This window comes from Leopardus geoffroyi, chromosome B2 (genome assembly GCF_018350155.1).
Source record: "Leopardus geoffroyi isolate Oge1 chromosome B2, O.geoffroyi_Oge1_pat1.0, whole genome shotgun sequence".
In the NCBI taxonomy this organism is placed as follows: Eukaryota; Metazoa; Chordata; class Mammalia; order Carnivora; family Felidae; genus Leopardus; species Leopardus geoffroyi.
The window spans coordinates 51143354-51156604 of NC_059332.1; the positions used below are offsets into that span (position 1 = coordinate 51143354).

The window sequence follows — 13251 nt, forward strand, 5'->3', positions numbered from 1 at the left end:
TTACATTACAAGGGGCTGGGGTAGGAGAGAGATGCTGATCCAAAGATACGAGTTGACAACAGCTCCCGGTCAGGCTTACTGATTCAGCCCTTGGTCTCCAGCTTCGAGTGCCCACAGCACCTAGGTGACCCAGTATTGCTCCGTGTGACCAGCCTGAAAGCTGCTTCCAGTGGTTCTTTCAGCCACTGAGCAAGTCCCTCCCCTGCCCCTAGGGGTTGACAGCCACTAAAGGGAGAGAAGGCACCTGCTTTGAGAGCAGGCTTCTTTCTAAAGACATTTGAGGACTGAAACAACCGTCACAGAAGATCTGGGCTAATTCTGATCCCCATCATGCTGCAGTTAGTTGTGGAACTCACACATTCAAGAGTTTTCAGAATGCTAATTCCATGTTTTATTTCCTCATACCACATTTAGTTCATCTGCCTTTTTACATCCTGATTTACACAAGCAAACTGCAAATGAAAAAACAGGCATTCTTTAATCCTCCAAAATACATGTATGAAACATAGCACAAACCCTAGTATTTATACATACACAGGCTTAGCTGAAGCAGCTTTATCGCGATTTGTTAAAATTAGCATTACAGTTTAAGTGTTTAGGTCTATAAAGGTTTGCATCATCTACTATACATAGTTATTTCAGAAGCAGTTGGGACTTAACTAATTGGGGAAAAAAACCTTTAACAGAATGCACTAATGACAATTGTGTAAACTTAATTTACAATTAAACATGTAGGGTCCTGATTCACAAAACTTAGTGCACATCATGATTCATTTATGATTTTCACAGGGAAGATAAGCATTATGTAGAATATTCCCTTGGTAAAATCTAGAATGGTTTTTGGAAGAATGTCAATATGCTTACTGGAAACCAGATAAAGAGTAACAGAACAAAAATTTCAGAAACTGCATTTGGTTTGAAAATGTAAGTAGATAGCAGCAATCTGAATCCCCATGGGCCACAACACAAGGGCTGGTGCCATTGCTGACATTACTCTTGGTGTGTACAGGAGGACAAACAATTCTGCCCTTTAAAAAACAAAATCACTTTCCCTAATCACCACAGGTGAACTAGGGATACCAGTCTCCTAATGCCTAAATCAGCAAGTTTAAAGAAAAAAAAGTACCTTCAGTTCAATGGACTTTATTTAGAGGTGAAAGCTTGAGGGAGGGTGACCAACCTATTAACTATTCCAATTATAAAAGAAACAACATAGATTACCCTTGAAGCATTTCAATGGATTCGATAGTGATTTTAACTATATAACAAAGGAGACGACTTAGAGAATTCACAAGGCCACCTGTTTTTAAAATGAAGTGATAAATTTCAGTGAATCAGGTCCCTGGTAAAGGCTTTAAAAAAAACAAAAATTTACAGTAAACGCCTTCAACTCTGGAATGCAGGTATAGTACAGTCACCAGTACGTTACATTTACAAAACTGTTTAGTCAATAGGTGTTCCAGAGTAAGAAAATGTACAAGCCAGTTCACAGTGACTTTAGATACAAGGTTATTAAAATACGTTGTTAATCATAAAAATACTTTACTATGTACACGTACACTGTATAAACTCTAGATTTACCTACTGAAGGGAAGCCTCTAAATCCACTTCGGGCCGAGCAGCCCAAGACACAGGGCTGTTCTGGAACTTGGTCTTCATACCACTCACGGGCAGAGCATCACGTGGTCAGTTTTCAATAAAACAGCACTATGTTTTTCCTTCTACATAATGTCAGTTGGAAGGGTCCGTTTTACTTCCACTGTATTTCACTTTCCTAAACGCTGGTCCAAGTAACTCCGGGCACTCACACAATTCGTCTGCAATTTGGTTACACTTTAAGATGAGGCTATAGTTCATTTCATCAGTGATTATACTGTCTCGCTTATAGTCAGGATGGTTTGAGATAAACTCTCTCATCCATCTGGCAACTGTCATTAGTTCTCCTGGGGGAAAAAAATTAAGACAACATAAGAGAAGTGTGTTTGTTTTGTTTTGTAACTTGCCACTTAGTGACCAGCATAAACACAATCCTGAAGAAAAATCAGTATGACCTCCTGGTGTACCCACCAGAGGGTGGGGAGAAAGGTTTTCCAGAAGAATTACTCCAGGGGAAGAATTTTAGGTTGCAGGCAGGTAACTAGAAACACATGCGTCCCAAGGTTAGATGCACCCACTTGGGGACACAGCTACCTCTTCAGAAATGGGGAGCCACTAGCATGTCACAAAGATGAGGACTAGAGCTAACACTGCCTGCTGTGTGACAGGCAAGCTGGGGAGTGAGCAGATCGAAGTTCTCAGACAAGGGGACATTTTCTTTTCATTCTGTCTATACGAGAAGATGGTCTTAACTAGGGTGGTAATCATTTCACAATATATGTAAATCAAGCCGTCATGCTGTGTACCTTAAACTCACACAGGGATCCATGTCCATTATTCCTCAAAAAAAAACTGGAAAGAAATCAAAAAAGGGAACTAACACATGTACTGGAGCACATGTCCTCCTGTTTAGCTGAAGAGCTGTGACTGATGCAGGCACTGTAGGGTATGGAGTTCCCAGAACCATCTTTGATCAAAGAGGTGAAAAAAATAAGGAATAGTTAAGAATGAAGGGAGAGATTGGCAGATACACCATCTTTGGAGTGTGTATCCTTTGAGACTCCAGGAAGTTTATGGAAGCCTCAAGTGAAATGTAGATGACATTGTTACTCTTATTCACAGCTGACAGTTCCCTTGTGCTGGGCCCTTGGTAGGCATGGTTGGTCAATGTGATCTCAAAACAAAAAAGAGGATTCTGGGGTGCTCACTGTATGCAAGGTGGCTGAAGAAGCAGACATCGTGGCTGTCACTTATTTAACCTAGAGTTACTTAGCCCTATAGAGCCCTATAGAGCATGATGATGTCCAACAAATACAGCTTCCCATAAATGACTAAAAGGCAATTTAGATACTGTATTTCATTGTCCAAGATGCCATCAACTTAAAGATGCACCACTGCTTTATGAAGTAGTAAGACAAAAAAGTTCTTATAATTAAAATGTCAATGATTATAAGGTGTCTCCTACTGCAGAGACCTCAATGTGAAAAATACACTGATAAAATATGGTATATTTGAAAAGACTACATTAAGAAACAGTATTATAAGATTGTGAGATTCTGTCTCAAGATTTCAAACAAAAGCAAAGGATACCATACCAGATGCTCTCTTCTTAATTAGCTTTAGGTAGTTCAGAATACTACATCTAGTGTCCACATCCACCTCCATGTTTTCAAGGTAAGAGTTCAGAATCGGGATCAGCCCAGGAAACACACCCTCCTAGGAGAAGCGGGACACATAATTAGTGCCCTGCCCACTGGTGCAGGTGGTGAGGTGCAATGGGCAGGGCCTCTACCTTCCCATTGATGATGGTGTCTATGCTCATCAGGGTGTAGTCCTCCGTGGTCAGTTCCGAGGTATTCTGGACCTTCCCGTAGCCATCCACCACAGTGTTCCCACCTGCCAGATGAAAGGATGGAGGAGCTTTAGGGGCTTGTGAAAGCCTAGAGTGAGTGACCCTGGGGTGCCTGGCTGGCTCAGTAGGGTCAACATCCGACTCTTGATTTCAGCGCAGGTCATGATCTCAGGGTTCATGGGATCGAGCCCCGTGTTGGACTCGGTGCTAACAGCCCAGGGCCAGCTTGGGATTCTCTCTCCCCCTCTGTTTGCCCCTCCCTGGCTGGCACCACTTCTCTCAAGATAAACACTTAGAAAATAAAAATAAAATGAGTGACCCTAGAAATCCAAGAGAATGAATACCTTTGCAAATATCTTTCCTGAAATAAAACATTCCCCGCAAGACAGCATCTCGTTTCTGTGCAACTTTCATGTTTTCATCAACCTAAGGGAGAAAAATAATCACGGCTACATCAGAACATTCTTCATCCAACAGAGAAGGTGTGGTGCCTTCCTTGCTTTTGCAATTAAGACTCACCCCCTCAGAATTCTACTTTCACCTTCAATGTTTTCTGGTTGGAACAAGAGACTTCACTTTTTTGTAGGGCCTGGGTCATTCCAACACAGATTAGTATGTGCTTTTTAGTAAGAATGAGAAAACTTTAAGAGAAGTTTACTTTAAAAAAAATCACAACAAAAACTTACATTCACATAGGCTGTCTGCATTTCAAAATACCTTTGTGACTGAACCTTGTAAGAAATCTGTGGAGGGCAGGTGGTTGGTTCTCTTCACACAGCACAGTGACACACAAGATGCCAGGGTTACAAAAAGCAAAGAACCCAGAGAACTTCTGGCTCAGTGCTATGCCTTCCCTACCACTAGGGTTTTGCTTTCCTCACTGGTGAGGAAAGGAAAAGCGTTGATAGGTAGTCAGATCTGGAATAAGATTAGTCCTCTAAGAACAGAGGGTCACCAGTATGTTTAGCACTCTGAGAGGGTCCAATCAGGTAGTTCTGGCCACATCAACTATTCATGAGCCCCAATATTTTCTTTAAGAAGTACATACCCAGAAGACTGCTAGGTCATGTGGTATGCCCAGGCCACACACCAGACCAGTTAAATTGGAGCTTTTGACTATGGGTCCCGAGTATCAGTGTCTTTATTTTCTATCAAAGCATCGGTGACACATAATGTTATGTTAGTTTCCAGTGTACAACACAGTGATTCAACAACTGTTGTGCTGTGTTCACTGCAAGTATAGCTCCCGTCTGTCACCATATGATACTATTACAGTATCATTGACTATATTCCCTATGCTTCTATCTTTCATCCCGGTGACTTATCCCATAACTGGAGCCTATACTTCCCACTGTCCTTCCCCATTTACTCACTTCCCCACTCCCTCCCCTTTGGCAACCATCAGTTTGTTCTCTGTATTTATGGGTCTGTTTTTTGTTCATTTTGCTTTTTTAGATTCCACACAGAAGTGAAATCATAAGGTATTTGTCTTTCTCTGATTTAGGGCTAATACTCTCTAGGTCCATCCACATTGTTGCAAATGGCAAGACCTCTTTCTTTTTTATGGCTGAGCAATATTCCATTGTATATGTATATACTACATCTTTAATCCATCTATTGACGGGCACTTGAATTGCATCTGTATCTTGGCTACTGTAAATAATACTGCAATAAACATAGTAGGGGTATGTATCTTTTTGAATTAGTATTTTCATGTTCTTTGGGTAAATACCCAACAGTTGAATTAACTGAATCATATGGTAATTCTATTTTTAATTTTTTGAGGAACCTCCATACTGTTTTCCATAGTGGCTGCACCAATTTGCATTCCCACCAATAGTGCACAAGGGTTCCTTTTTCTCCACATCCTTGCCAACATTGTTATTTCTTGTCTTTTTAATTCTAGCCATTTGACAGGGGTAGGGTGGTATCTCACTGTGGTTTTGATTTGTATTTCCCTGATAATTAGTGATGCTGAAGAATTTTTCATGTCTGTTGGCCATCTGTATGTCTTCTTTGGAAAGATGTCTATTCAGGTCCTCTGTCCATTTTTGAATCAGATAGATTTGAAGTGGGTGTTTTTTTTTTTTTCTTTTTAAGTTTATCTTGAAAGAGAGCAAGGAAGAGCACACGCAAGCAGGAGAGGCAGGGTGAGAGGGAGAGAGAGAATCCCAAGAGGCTCTGCAGTCAGCACAGAGCCTGATGTGGGGCTTGATCCCATGAACTGTGAGATCACAACCTGAGCGAAAAATCAAGAGTCAGACACTTAACCGACAGAGCCACCCAGGCACCCGTCTTTTGGTGAGATTTTTAAATATATTTTGGATATTAAACCCTTATCACATATATCATTTGCAGATATATTCTTCTATTCAGTAGGTTGCCTTTTTGTTTTGCTGATGATTTTTTTTTTCTATGCAAAAGCTTTTTATTTTGAGGTAGTCCCAATAGTTGTCTTTGGCTTTTCTTTGCCAGAGGAGACAAATCTAGACAAATATTGCTAACAGTACATGTCAAAGATTGATACTTATGCTTTCTTCTGAGTTTTATAGTTTCAGGTCTCACATTTAGGTCTTCAATCCTTGTTGAGCTGATTTTTGTGTGTGGGGTAAGGAAGTCCAGTTTTCCCAACACCGTTTGTTGAGAAGACTGCCTTTTCCTGTATATTCTTGTCTCCTTTTTTGTTATAGATTGCATAAGAATGGGTTTATTTTGGACCACTCTATTCTGTTCCATTCACCTATATGTCTATTTTGGGGCCAGTATACCTTACTGTTTCAATTACAATAGCTTTGTAGTATGTCATCTTGAAATCTGGGATTGTGTTACCTCCAGCTTTGCTCTTTCTCAAGACTGCTTTGGCTATTTGGGGGAAGTTTTTTTTTTTTTGGTTTGGTTTGGTTCCATACAATTCTAGGGTTATTCTAGTTCTATGAAAAATACTGTTGGTATTTTGATAGGGGTTTATTGAATCTACAGGTTGCTATGGGTAGTAGAGATATTTTAACAATATTCTTCCAGTCCAAAAGCCTGGTATGTCTTTCCATTTCTTAGTGTCATCTTCAATTTCTTCCATCAAGAGTATAGGTTTTTCACCTCCTTGGCTAAGTTTATTTCTAGGTATTTTATTTTTTCTTGGTTTAACTGAATATAAAATTGTTTTCTTTCTGCTACTTGGTCATTAGTGTATAGAAATCCAACAGACTTTGTATCCTGCAGCTTTACTGAAATCATTTATTATTTCAAATAGGTTTTTATGGTGGGCTCTTTAGAGTTTTCTACATAGTATCATGTCATCTGCAAATAATGAGTTTTACTTATTCATTACCAATTCAAATGCCTTTGATTTCTTTTTCTTGTCAACTATTAGGACTAGGAGGACTTCCAGGACTATGTTGACTAAGTCTTGTTCCTGATCTTAGAGGAAAAGCTCTCAATTTTTCATCACCAACTAAGATATTAGCTGTGGATTTTCCATACATGGCCTTTACTATGTTGAGGTATGTTCCCCCTCAACCCACTTTACTGGGAGTGTTCATGAATGGATGTTGAATTTTGTCCAATGTTTTTTTCCTGCATCTCCTAAAATAAAGATTTTTATTGTTCTCTGTTAGTGTGGTCTATCACATTAATTAATTTGCAACTACTGAACCAGCCTGCATCCCCAGAATAAATCTCACTTGATTGTGGTGAATGATCCTTTCAATACGTTGTTGAATATAATTTGCTAATATTTTGTTGAGAACTCTTGGATTTTGTTCATCAAAAGGTATGAGCCTACAGTATCTTCACCTGGTTTTGATAATGTATTTGGAAGCTCTCCTTCCTCTTCTATTTTTTGGAACAGTTTGAGGAGAATAAGTATGAACTCTTCCTTAAATGTTTGGTAGAATTCACCTGTAAATCCATCTGGTCCTGGACTTCTGAGTTTTTGCATTACCAATTCAATGTCATTAGTAGTATTTGGTCTGTTCACATTTTCTAGCTCTTCCTGATAGAGTTTTGGAAGACTCTGTTTCTAGGAATGTATCCCATTTCTTCTTGGTTGTCCAATTTGTTGGCATGTAATTTTCTGTAGTAGTCTCTCATAGTCCTTTCTGTGATGTCAGCTGTTACTTCTCATTTTCTATTTTACTTACTTGTGTCCTTTTTCTTGAGGAATCTAAAGGTGTTTAAATTTCATTTATTTTTTTGACGAGACAGTTCTTGTTTCATTGATCTTTTCTATTTTTTTAGTGTTCATTTAATTTATTTCTGCTCCTTCCTCCTTCTAACTTTGGGCTTTGTTCTCCTTTTTTCTAGGCCATTTAGATGTAAGGCTCTTTGAAATTTTTGTTTTTTGAGGTAGGCCTGCATTGCTGTGAATTTCCTTCTTAGAACTGCTTTTTCACTCTGTCCCCCAAATTTGGACCATTGTGTAATTTCATTTTCATTTGTCTCCACATACAAAAACATCTTTATTGTCAATTCTTTATTTTTCCAATGACTTTTTAAGACCCTTACAGTAGAGCTTTTAAAGTAGTACTTTATTTCCCATAATGAAATTTTAGGAGAATCTTAACATGTACAAGTTAAAGGGTCTTGTTGAACTAGGATGGATAGTGCCAAGTCTTTGATTACTGAGCCTGTCTCCCATACTCAATTTCTAGTGTCGCGTTTAAGATACATGACCTTCTGAATAATCTAGACACTTCTAGAAACATATCCAAATAACAGTCTAAAATTCCATCATGGCTACAAATGGGTTTTCTTTTCTAAAATTTTTTCTTAGCCTTGATCAAAGTTCATAAAGGACTATTTTAATTTTTGCTTTTTTGAATTTCTCTTACAAGTATACTGTACTACTGCACTTCAGATTCTCAGTTTGACTGCTTAGGTTTACTTTAGTCTTTTATTCTCATTCTCTGATCATATGGCCTGTCAGTTATTGAGTAACAGACAAGGCACTCTAAGTGATTTACCTCCATGAATCCCACATGTTCTTACAACAGCCGTGTAGCCCACTTCTACACGTGCAAATGGAGGCACGGTGATGGTAGCAACTTTGCTCAGCTTAAAAAGCCAGTAAGGAATACAAGTGATTTATGAATTTAATGCTCATAATGCAGCCACATCAGAGACACCACACTACAGTGCCTTTAAATTCTTTTATGCTCCTTAAGAAATGTCTGCTATAGTTAAAGGAATAACAACAACAACAACAACAAAAATCTAACATTATCTTGAAAGAATACAGAAAACTGCTTTCTCTATTTCATTTAATACTTAATTCTCAAATTTTGTTATTAGTTTCTTATTTCTGCTATCTCTTTAAAGGTCATTACCTAGCCCTTTGTTTTCCACACTTGTCCTTGTTTTAGGTAGGCAAACACCCTACACCATTATGCTGTTACTTTCTATCATCTGTTTTAGCTTTTTAGTAGAATAGTCTATTCAAATTTGTTTTTATCTTACTTTCATCATTTTATGTTCTCTGGGCTATAACATCTTACCACTCTGAAGGTGGTTAGTCCCACCCCAAATTTTTGTTCATTAGCACTGGGAAGTTCTTCATTCTTTTCCCATCCTTTTAAACTAGCAGGTTAGAAGTAAAAAATCTTACTTCTATACTATTAGTTTTTCTTGCTTTGTTATGAAATTCTCTAAATGTCAAGCATTAAAGGATACCTACTATAAATCTCCTTCCACTTTCCCCTCAGTTGGTAAGAGTTCTGGCATGCTTTTAGCTCTAATAATCTATTGAGGAATAGCCTGGATTTTGAAGTTTGGGAAGAGAATTGTTTTATTTACCTCTATGGATTCTGTGAACTTTTCTCCATCTCTTAGCATTTGATGTTGTGGATGAGGAAGGAGATCAACTAGTTTCTTTTCCTCTTGGTAGCTATCCAATCTGAATTCTCTCTCCTGTTCAAATGGTTGATTTCTTTCTTTAGGATTCAGAAATTCCTAGATTTGGGTTCTTTAAATAGTTGTTTCACCCTTAATGGACGCTTTCAGTCAGAGAAATTTCTGTTTCTCTGATTACTGATCCCATTTTTTATATAGATCATTTCTCCTAAAGTATTACAAACATTCAACTTTCCAGAGCAATTTTCCATGTTTCAGTTTTTCCATAATTTCCGTTTCTTTGCCATTCTGAGATAAATCTCAATTTGGTTTCCCAAATCATTAACTTGTATCTTCAGTAACATGGGCTCTACTGGTGAATATATGAAGTTTTAAAAGTGTAGCTTTTTTTAAGAACTCTTCTCCAAATGCTCTCTGGTCCATACGCTTGCTTATTTTACACATATGACTCTTCTCTAGAATTTTTTCAAGGGCACCAATTAGCATTTAAGAATTCTTCCGTTTTTCTTTAACTAGTTCACTGAGGAGAAGGCATTCTGTAAACCCAGCTGGGCCCTTTAAGGCTATTTAAAGTTACCCATTTTCTATGGACTTTCAGACATCTATTCATACTTGTTAACAAAGGCTTAGGCAGGTAGCTTACAGGGAATTTTCCTTATATGGGCTGATCCCTCTTGGCAGGGACACCCATATGGGCAAATGGACTCACACAATTCTGTGGCTTACTTTTGGCCTGGGCATTAAGAGCAGGCAGAGATAGGCTGATGGCCAAACTTCCCTCAGGGTGTGTGGGCGGGACAAGTCCCACCTGATGGAGGGAGTAGGCAGTGAGGTGGGAGCAGATGCTGAGTTAGGCATTTATTTCTTTCTTTCATGCTTGCTCTGACAGGGCTGCTATCCTTCTCCTTTCTCTGGAAATAAAACCTCCTCACTGGGCCCAACCACCTTTCCCAGACACTTTCTGTGGCCAGAGACCGAGTGGCCCCAGAACCAAAGGTTTCTAGTTAGTTAGCTGCTGCCTCATGGCCTGAAATTGTTCCAAGGCTTTGCTGGGAAACTGCTTCCAGAGAGCTCCTTTTTTGGTTTTGTTGGGCTGAAGCTGATTAGCTATTAGTTGTTTTTCTGATAGTCCCATCTACATTGTCCAGAAACACCTCCAGTTTGATTCCACCGACGTGACCCTTCCCCCTGCAGTTATACATTCCCCTCTTGGTTTTAATATGGTCACCAAAGTGGCATTTGGGGGAAAATGAAATCAATATGTGGATTCTAACCATCACCCTGAATTGAAAGCCTCTATAAAAGTGGTTATTCAAAAGCAACCCCAAATCTCTTTCAAATGGGCAAAGGAGCTAGTGTTAGCACTTCGTTTTCGAGGAATCTCCACCAGTGCAGTACCAAAATCTACAGCCTAAGCTTAGGTTTAAAAGGAAAAGAGAATAGGATGGAGGGAGAAGCATCTTATTCTAAATGGTGAAAATTCAAAATAAGGTCAGATTTAAAATATTATATGTAAACGAGCCATAGATAATAATCCATAGATACCTAGACTGATCACTACCCTCAAACACATTCTTACCTTTGATAGTGGAATGAGGAAATCCAGTTTGTATGAAAGGATCACTCTTGTAAGCAGCACCACAAACACCACATATGCAGAGTTCTCAAAGTCTGTTAACTGAACCTACACAAGCAGGAACCCAGAAAAGTTATGGACCAACCACACAAACATGCTCTTCCCTACAGGCCCCTCCTCAGATCATGTCATTCCCAAGCCAGCTCCAACTTCCCCCACCCTGGGCTTGAAGCCCTCTGCCCACAATCTCTTCTCAGAAATCAATCCACCTTAGCTTTTAGACCTGCTTTTATCAAGCACAAACTTGATTTGAATGTCCTTCCAAGAACCTTTGAGAAGAGCATCAGAAGGGTGATGGGCAGAGGACGGGTATATTTAAGTCACTTCCTGCCCATGTGTATCTTACCTCCATGGGTCGGAATTCTACTCTCCATCCAATGTCAGAGTTTGGAGGAGGGGGCTTAAATCTCATTGTCTGCCAATTTGTGGACTGAATGTTCTATATAAAATCAAACAAACGGAAAATAAAACCAATTTTCCATATGTCCAGTAAAATATTAAGATGGTTTGGTCTTTATTAAGGGATGATTATTCACTGTTAATACCAAGTACTCTTTAATTTACAAATACAAAAAGGTACCATTTGAGATTTTCTTGGTGTGTGACCTGTTAGGTAAACAAACATTTAACAAAAGTTGGGTGATATGCTGGCAGCACAGAAATAACTGAAGCCATCTTTTCATGTGTCATGTTTGAATTTTTCACGTTTATGCAAGCAAGAGAAAATATTGAAAAAAATGCAGAACCAGAGATATAACCAGTCAGAATCCTAAAATAGGGTACTTTAAACCAATTTAAAATTTCTTAATTCTTTACTGCGCTAGATAATGAAAGGCATAGGACATTTCTCCTATTACTAGCTGTACCCAGGTACAGAAAATGACCTCCATCTTGGTTAGCGAAGTGAAATGCATTTAAAACAGAGGAGATGGGGCGCCTGGATGGCTCAGTCAGTTAAGCGTCTGACTTCGGCTCAGGTCATGATCTCGTGGTTCAATAGTTCGAGCCCCACGTCAGGCTCTGTGCTGACAGCTCAGATCCTAGAGCCTGCTTCAGATTGTGTGTGTGTGTGTGTGTGTGTGTGTGTGTCTGCCCCTCACCTGCTCACACTCTGTCTCTCTCCCAAAAACAAACAAACATTAAAAAAAAAAAATTAGAGGAGATACCTCAAAATGGTCCGATTCATTGGCATCATCCAAGTGTATTTTCTCTTCGAATAGAGTCAGTGGGTCTCTGATGAAGAGATGAGCGACATGCTGAGCCAGGAGATGATCAATGCCTGTCAAGAGATTACACAGGACTCCCATCAAAGCTGTAGGCTCCACCGTGTCTAAGTCCAGTCAGGAGACAGGACAGCTCAGCAGGTGTGAAGAGAGGGCATTGAGAAGCTTAGGAAGTGGCTGGTTAGTTCGGTCTCTGTATGTCACCCACGGTTTTATTCTACAGACCCTGAGCACATGCCAGAGTTTTATTTGCTACTTACACAATGCCTGGTTGGGGCACTGGTGTGGACCTAGATACAGACCTCCAAAGTAAGTTGCTTTGCTAAAAGCCAAGAAGATCTCAGAATTACAAACTTGAAACTTTAGGAACAGGCAGCCAAATAAGACAAGTTATAGACTTCACACCAGGAACAGAAACCAGACCAGGGGTTGGCAAAGAGTTGTAAAGAATTTTGAAGAACTAAAGGTGTACAATCATCTGGAGAACACGAGTGGCTACTCACCTTCCTGCAGCAGCTGTTCGTAGATTTCTTTATCAATTGTCAAGTCGATGTCATTGTATTTCTCCCCACACTCAGATAAATAACTGTCTATTGAATCATATCGGGATTTACTGATCCTATAGCTATTGTTCTTCAGTGGCTAAAATTGAAAAAAATATAAATGAATGCCATAGAAAATAAGCTCTGGAAATAAACTAATGCCCCAAATAGTTCTACTAAAATGATTTTTTATATATAACAGTTACATACAAATGTCCAACCTTAAGATCCTCAAATAAGTTAATCCTGAGAAGTTATTAGGAAAAATTACATTTTTAACAACTTTGGAAGTAATTTAAGTAGCTGTTCTGATAGGATTTAAATATACTTTTTTTTTCTTTTAATTCTTCCTAAGCTAAGAAAATAAATGCAAAGTTTAGAAGCAAACTTATTAATGTAAAACGAAGCTATTAAGATCATTTCTCCTTTACAGTTTCTCTCTCCTTCGGCAACCTGCTGAACAATGTACGAACGCTCACAGCAAGATGAGAGCAGTGGTATTGCAGTCCTGGTGGAGAACATCCAGGGTGCTCGAGAGGGCTTTACAACTCGTGC

General features: G+C 39.1%; 1 protein-coding gene across 1 annotated transcript in view; it reads right to left on the reverse strand.

Moving 5' to 3' along the window:
• Window positions 1–367: 367 nt before the first annotated feature.
• Window positions 368–13251, reverse strand: part of GCLC (glutamate-cysteine ligase catalytic subunit) — a 50454-nt gene continuing 37570 nt past the window's right edge. Inside the window, exons 9-16 of the mRNA XM_045498551.1 lie at window positions 12658–12796; window positions 12098–12210; window positions 11278–11370; window positions 10875–10979; window positions 3793–3874; window positions 3389–3492; window positions 3192–3312; window positions 368–1943 (exon numbers count right to left, since the gene is read on the reverse strand). Coding sequence (XP_045354507.1) covers window positions 1732–1943; window positions 3192–3312; window positions 3389–3492; window positions 3793–3874; window positions 10875–10979; window positions 11278–11370; window positions 12098–12210; window positions 12658–12796 — 969 coding nt within the window. The 3' untranslated portion in view covers window positions 368–1731. The remainder of the gene's footprint in view (window positions 1944–3191; window positions 3313–3388; window positions 3493–3792; window positions 3875–10874; window positions 10980–11277; window positions 11371–12097; window positions 12211–12657; window positions 12797–13251) is intronic.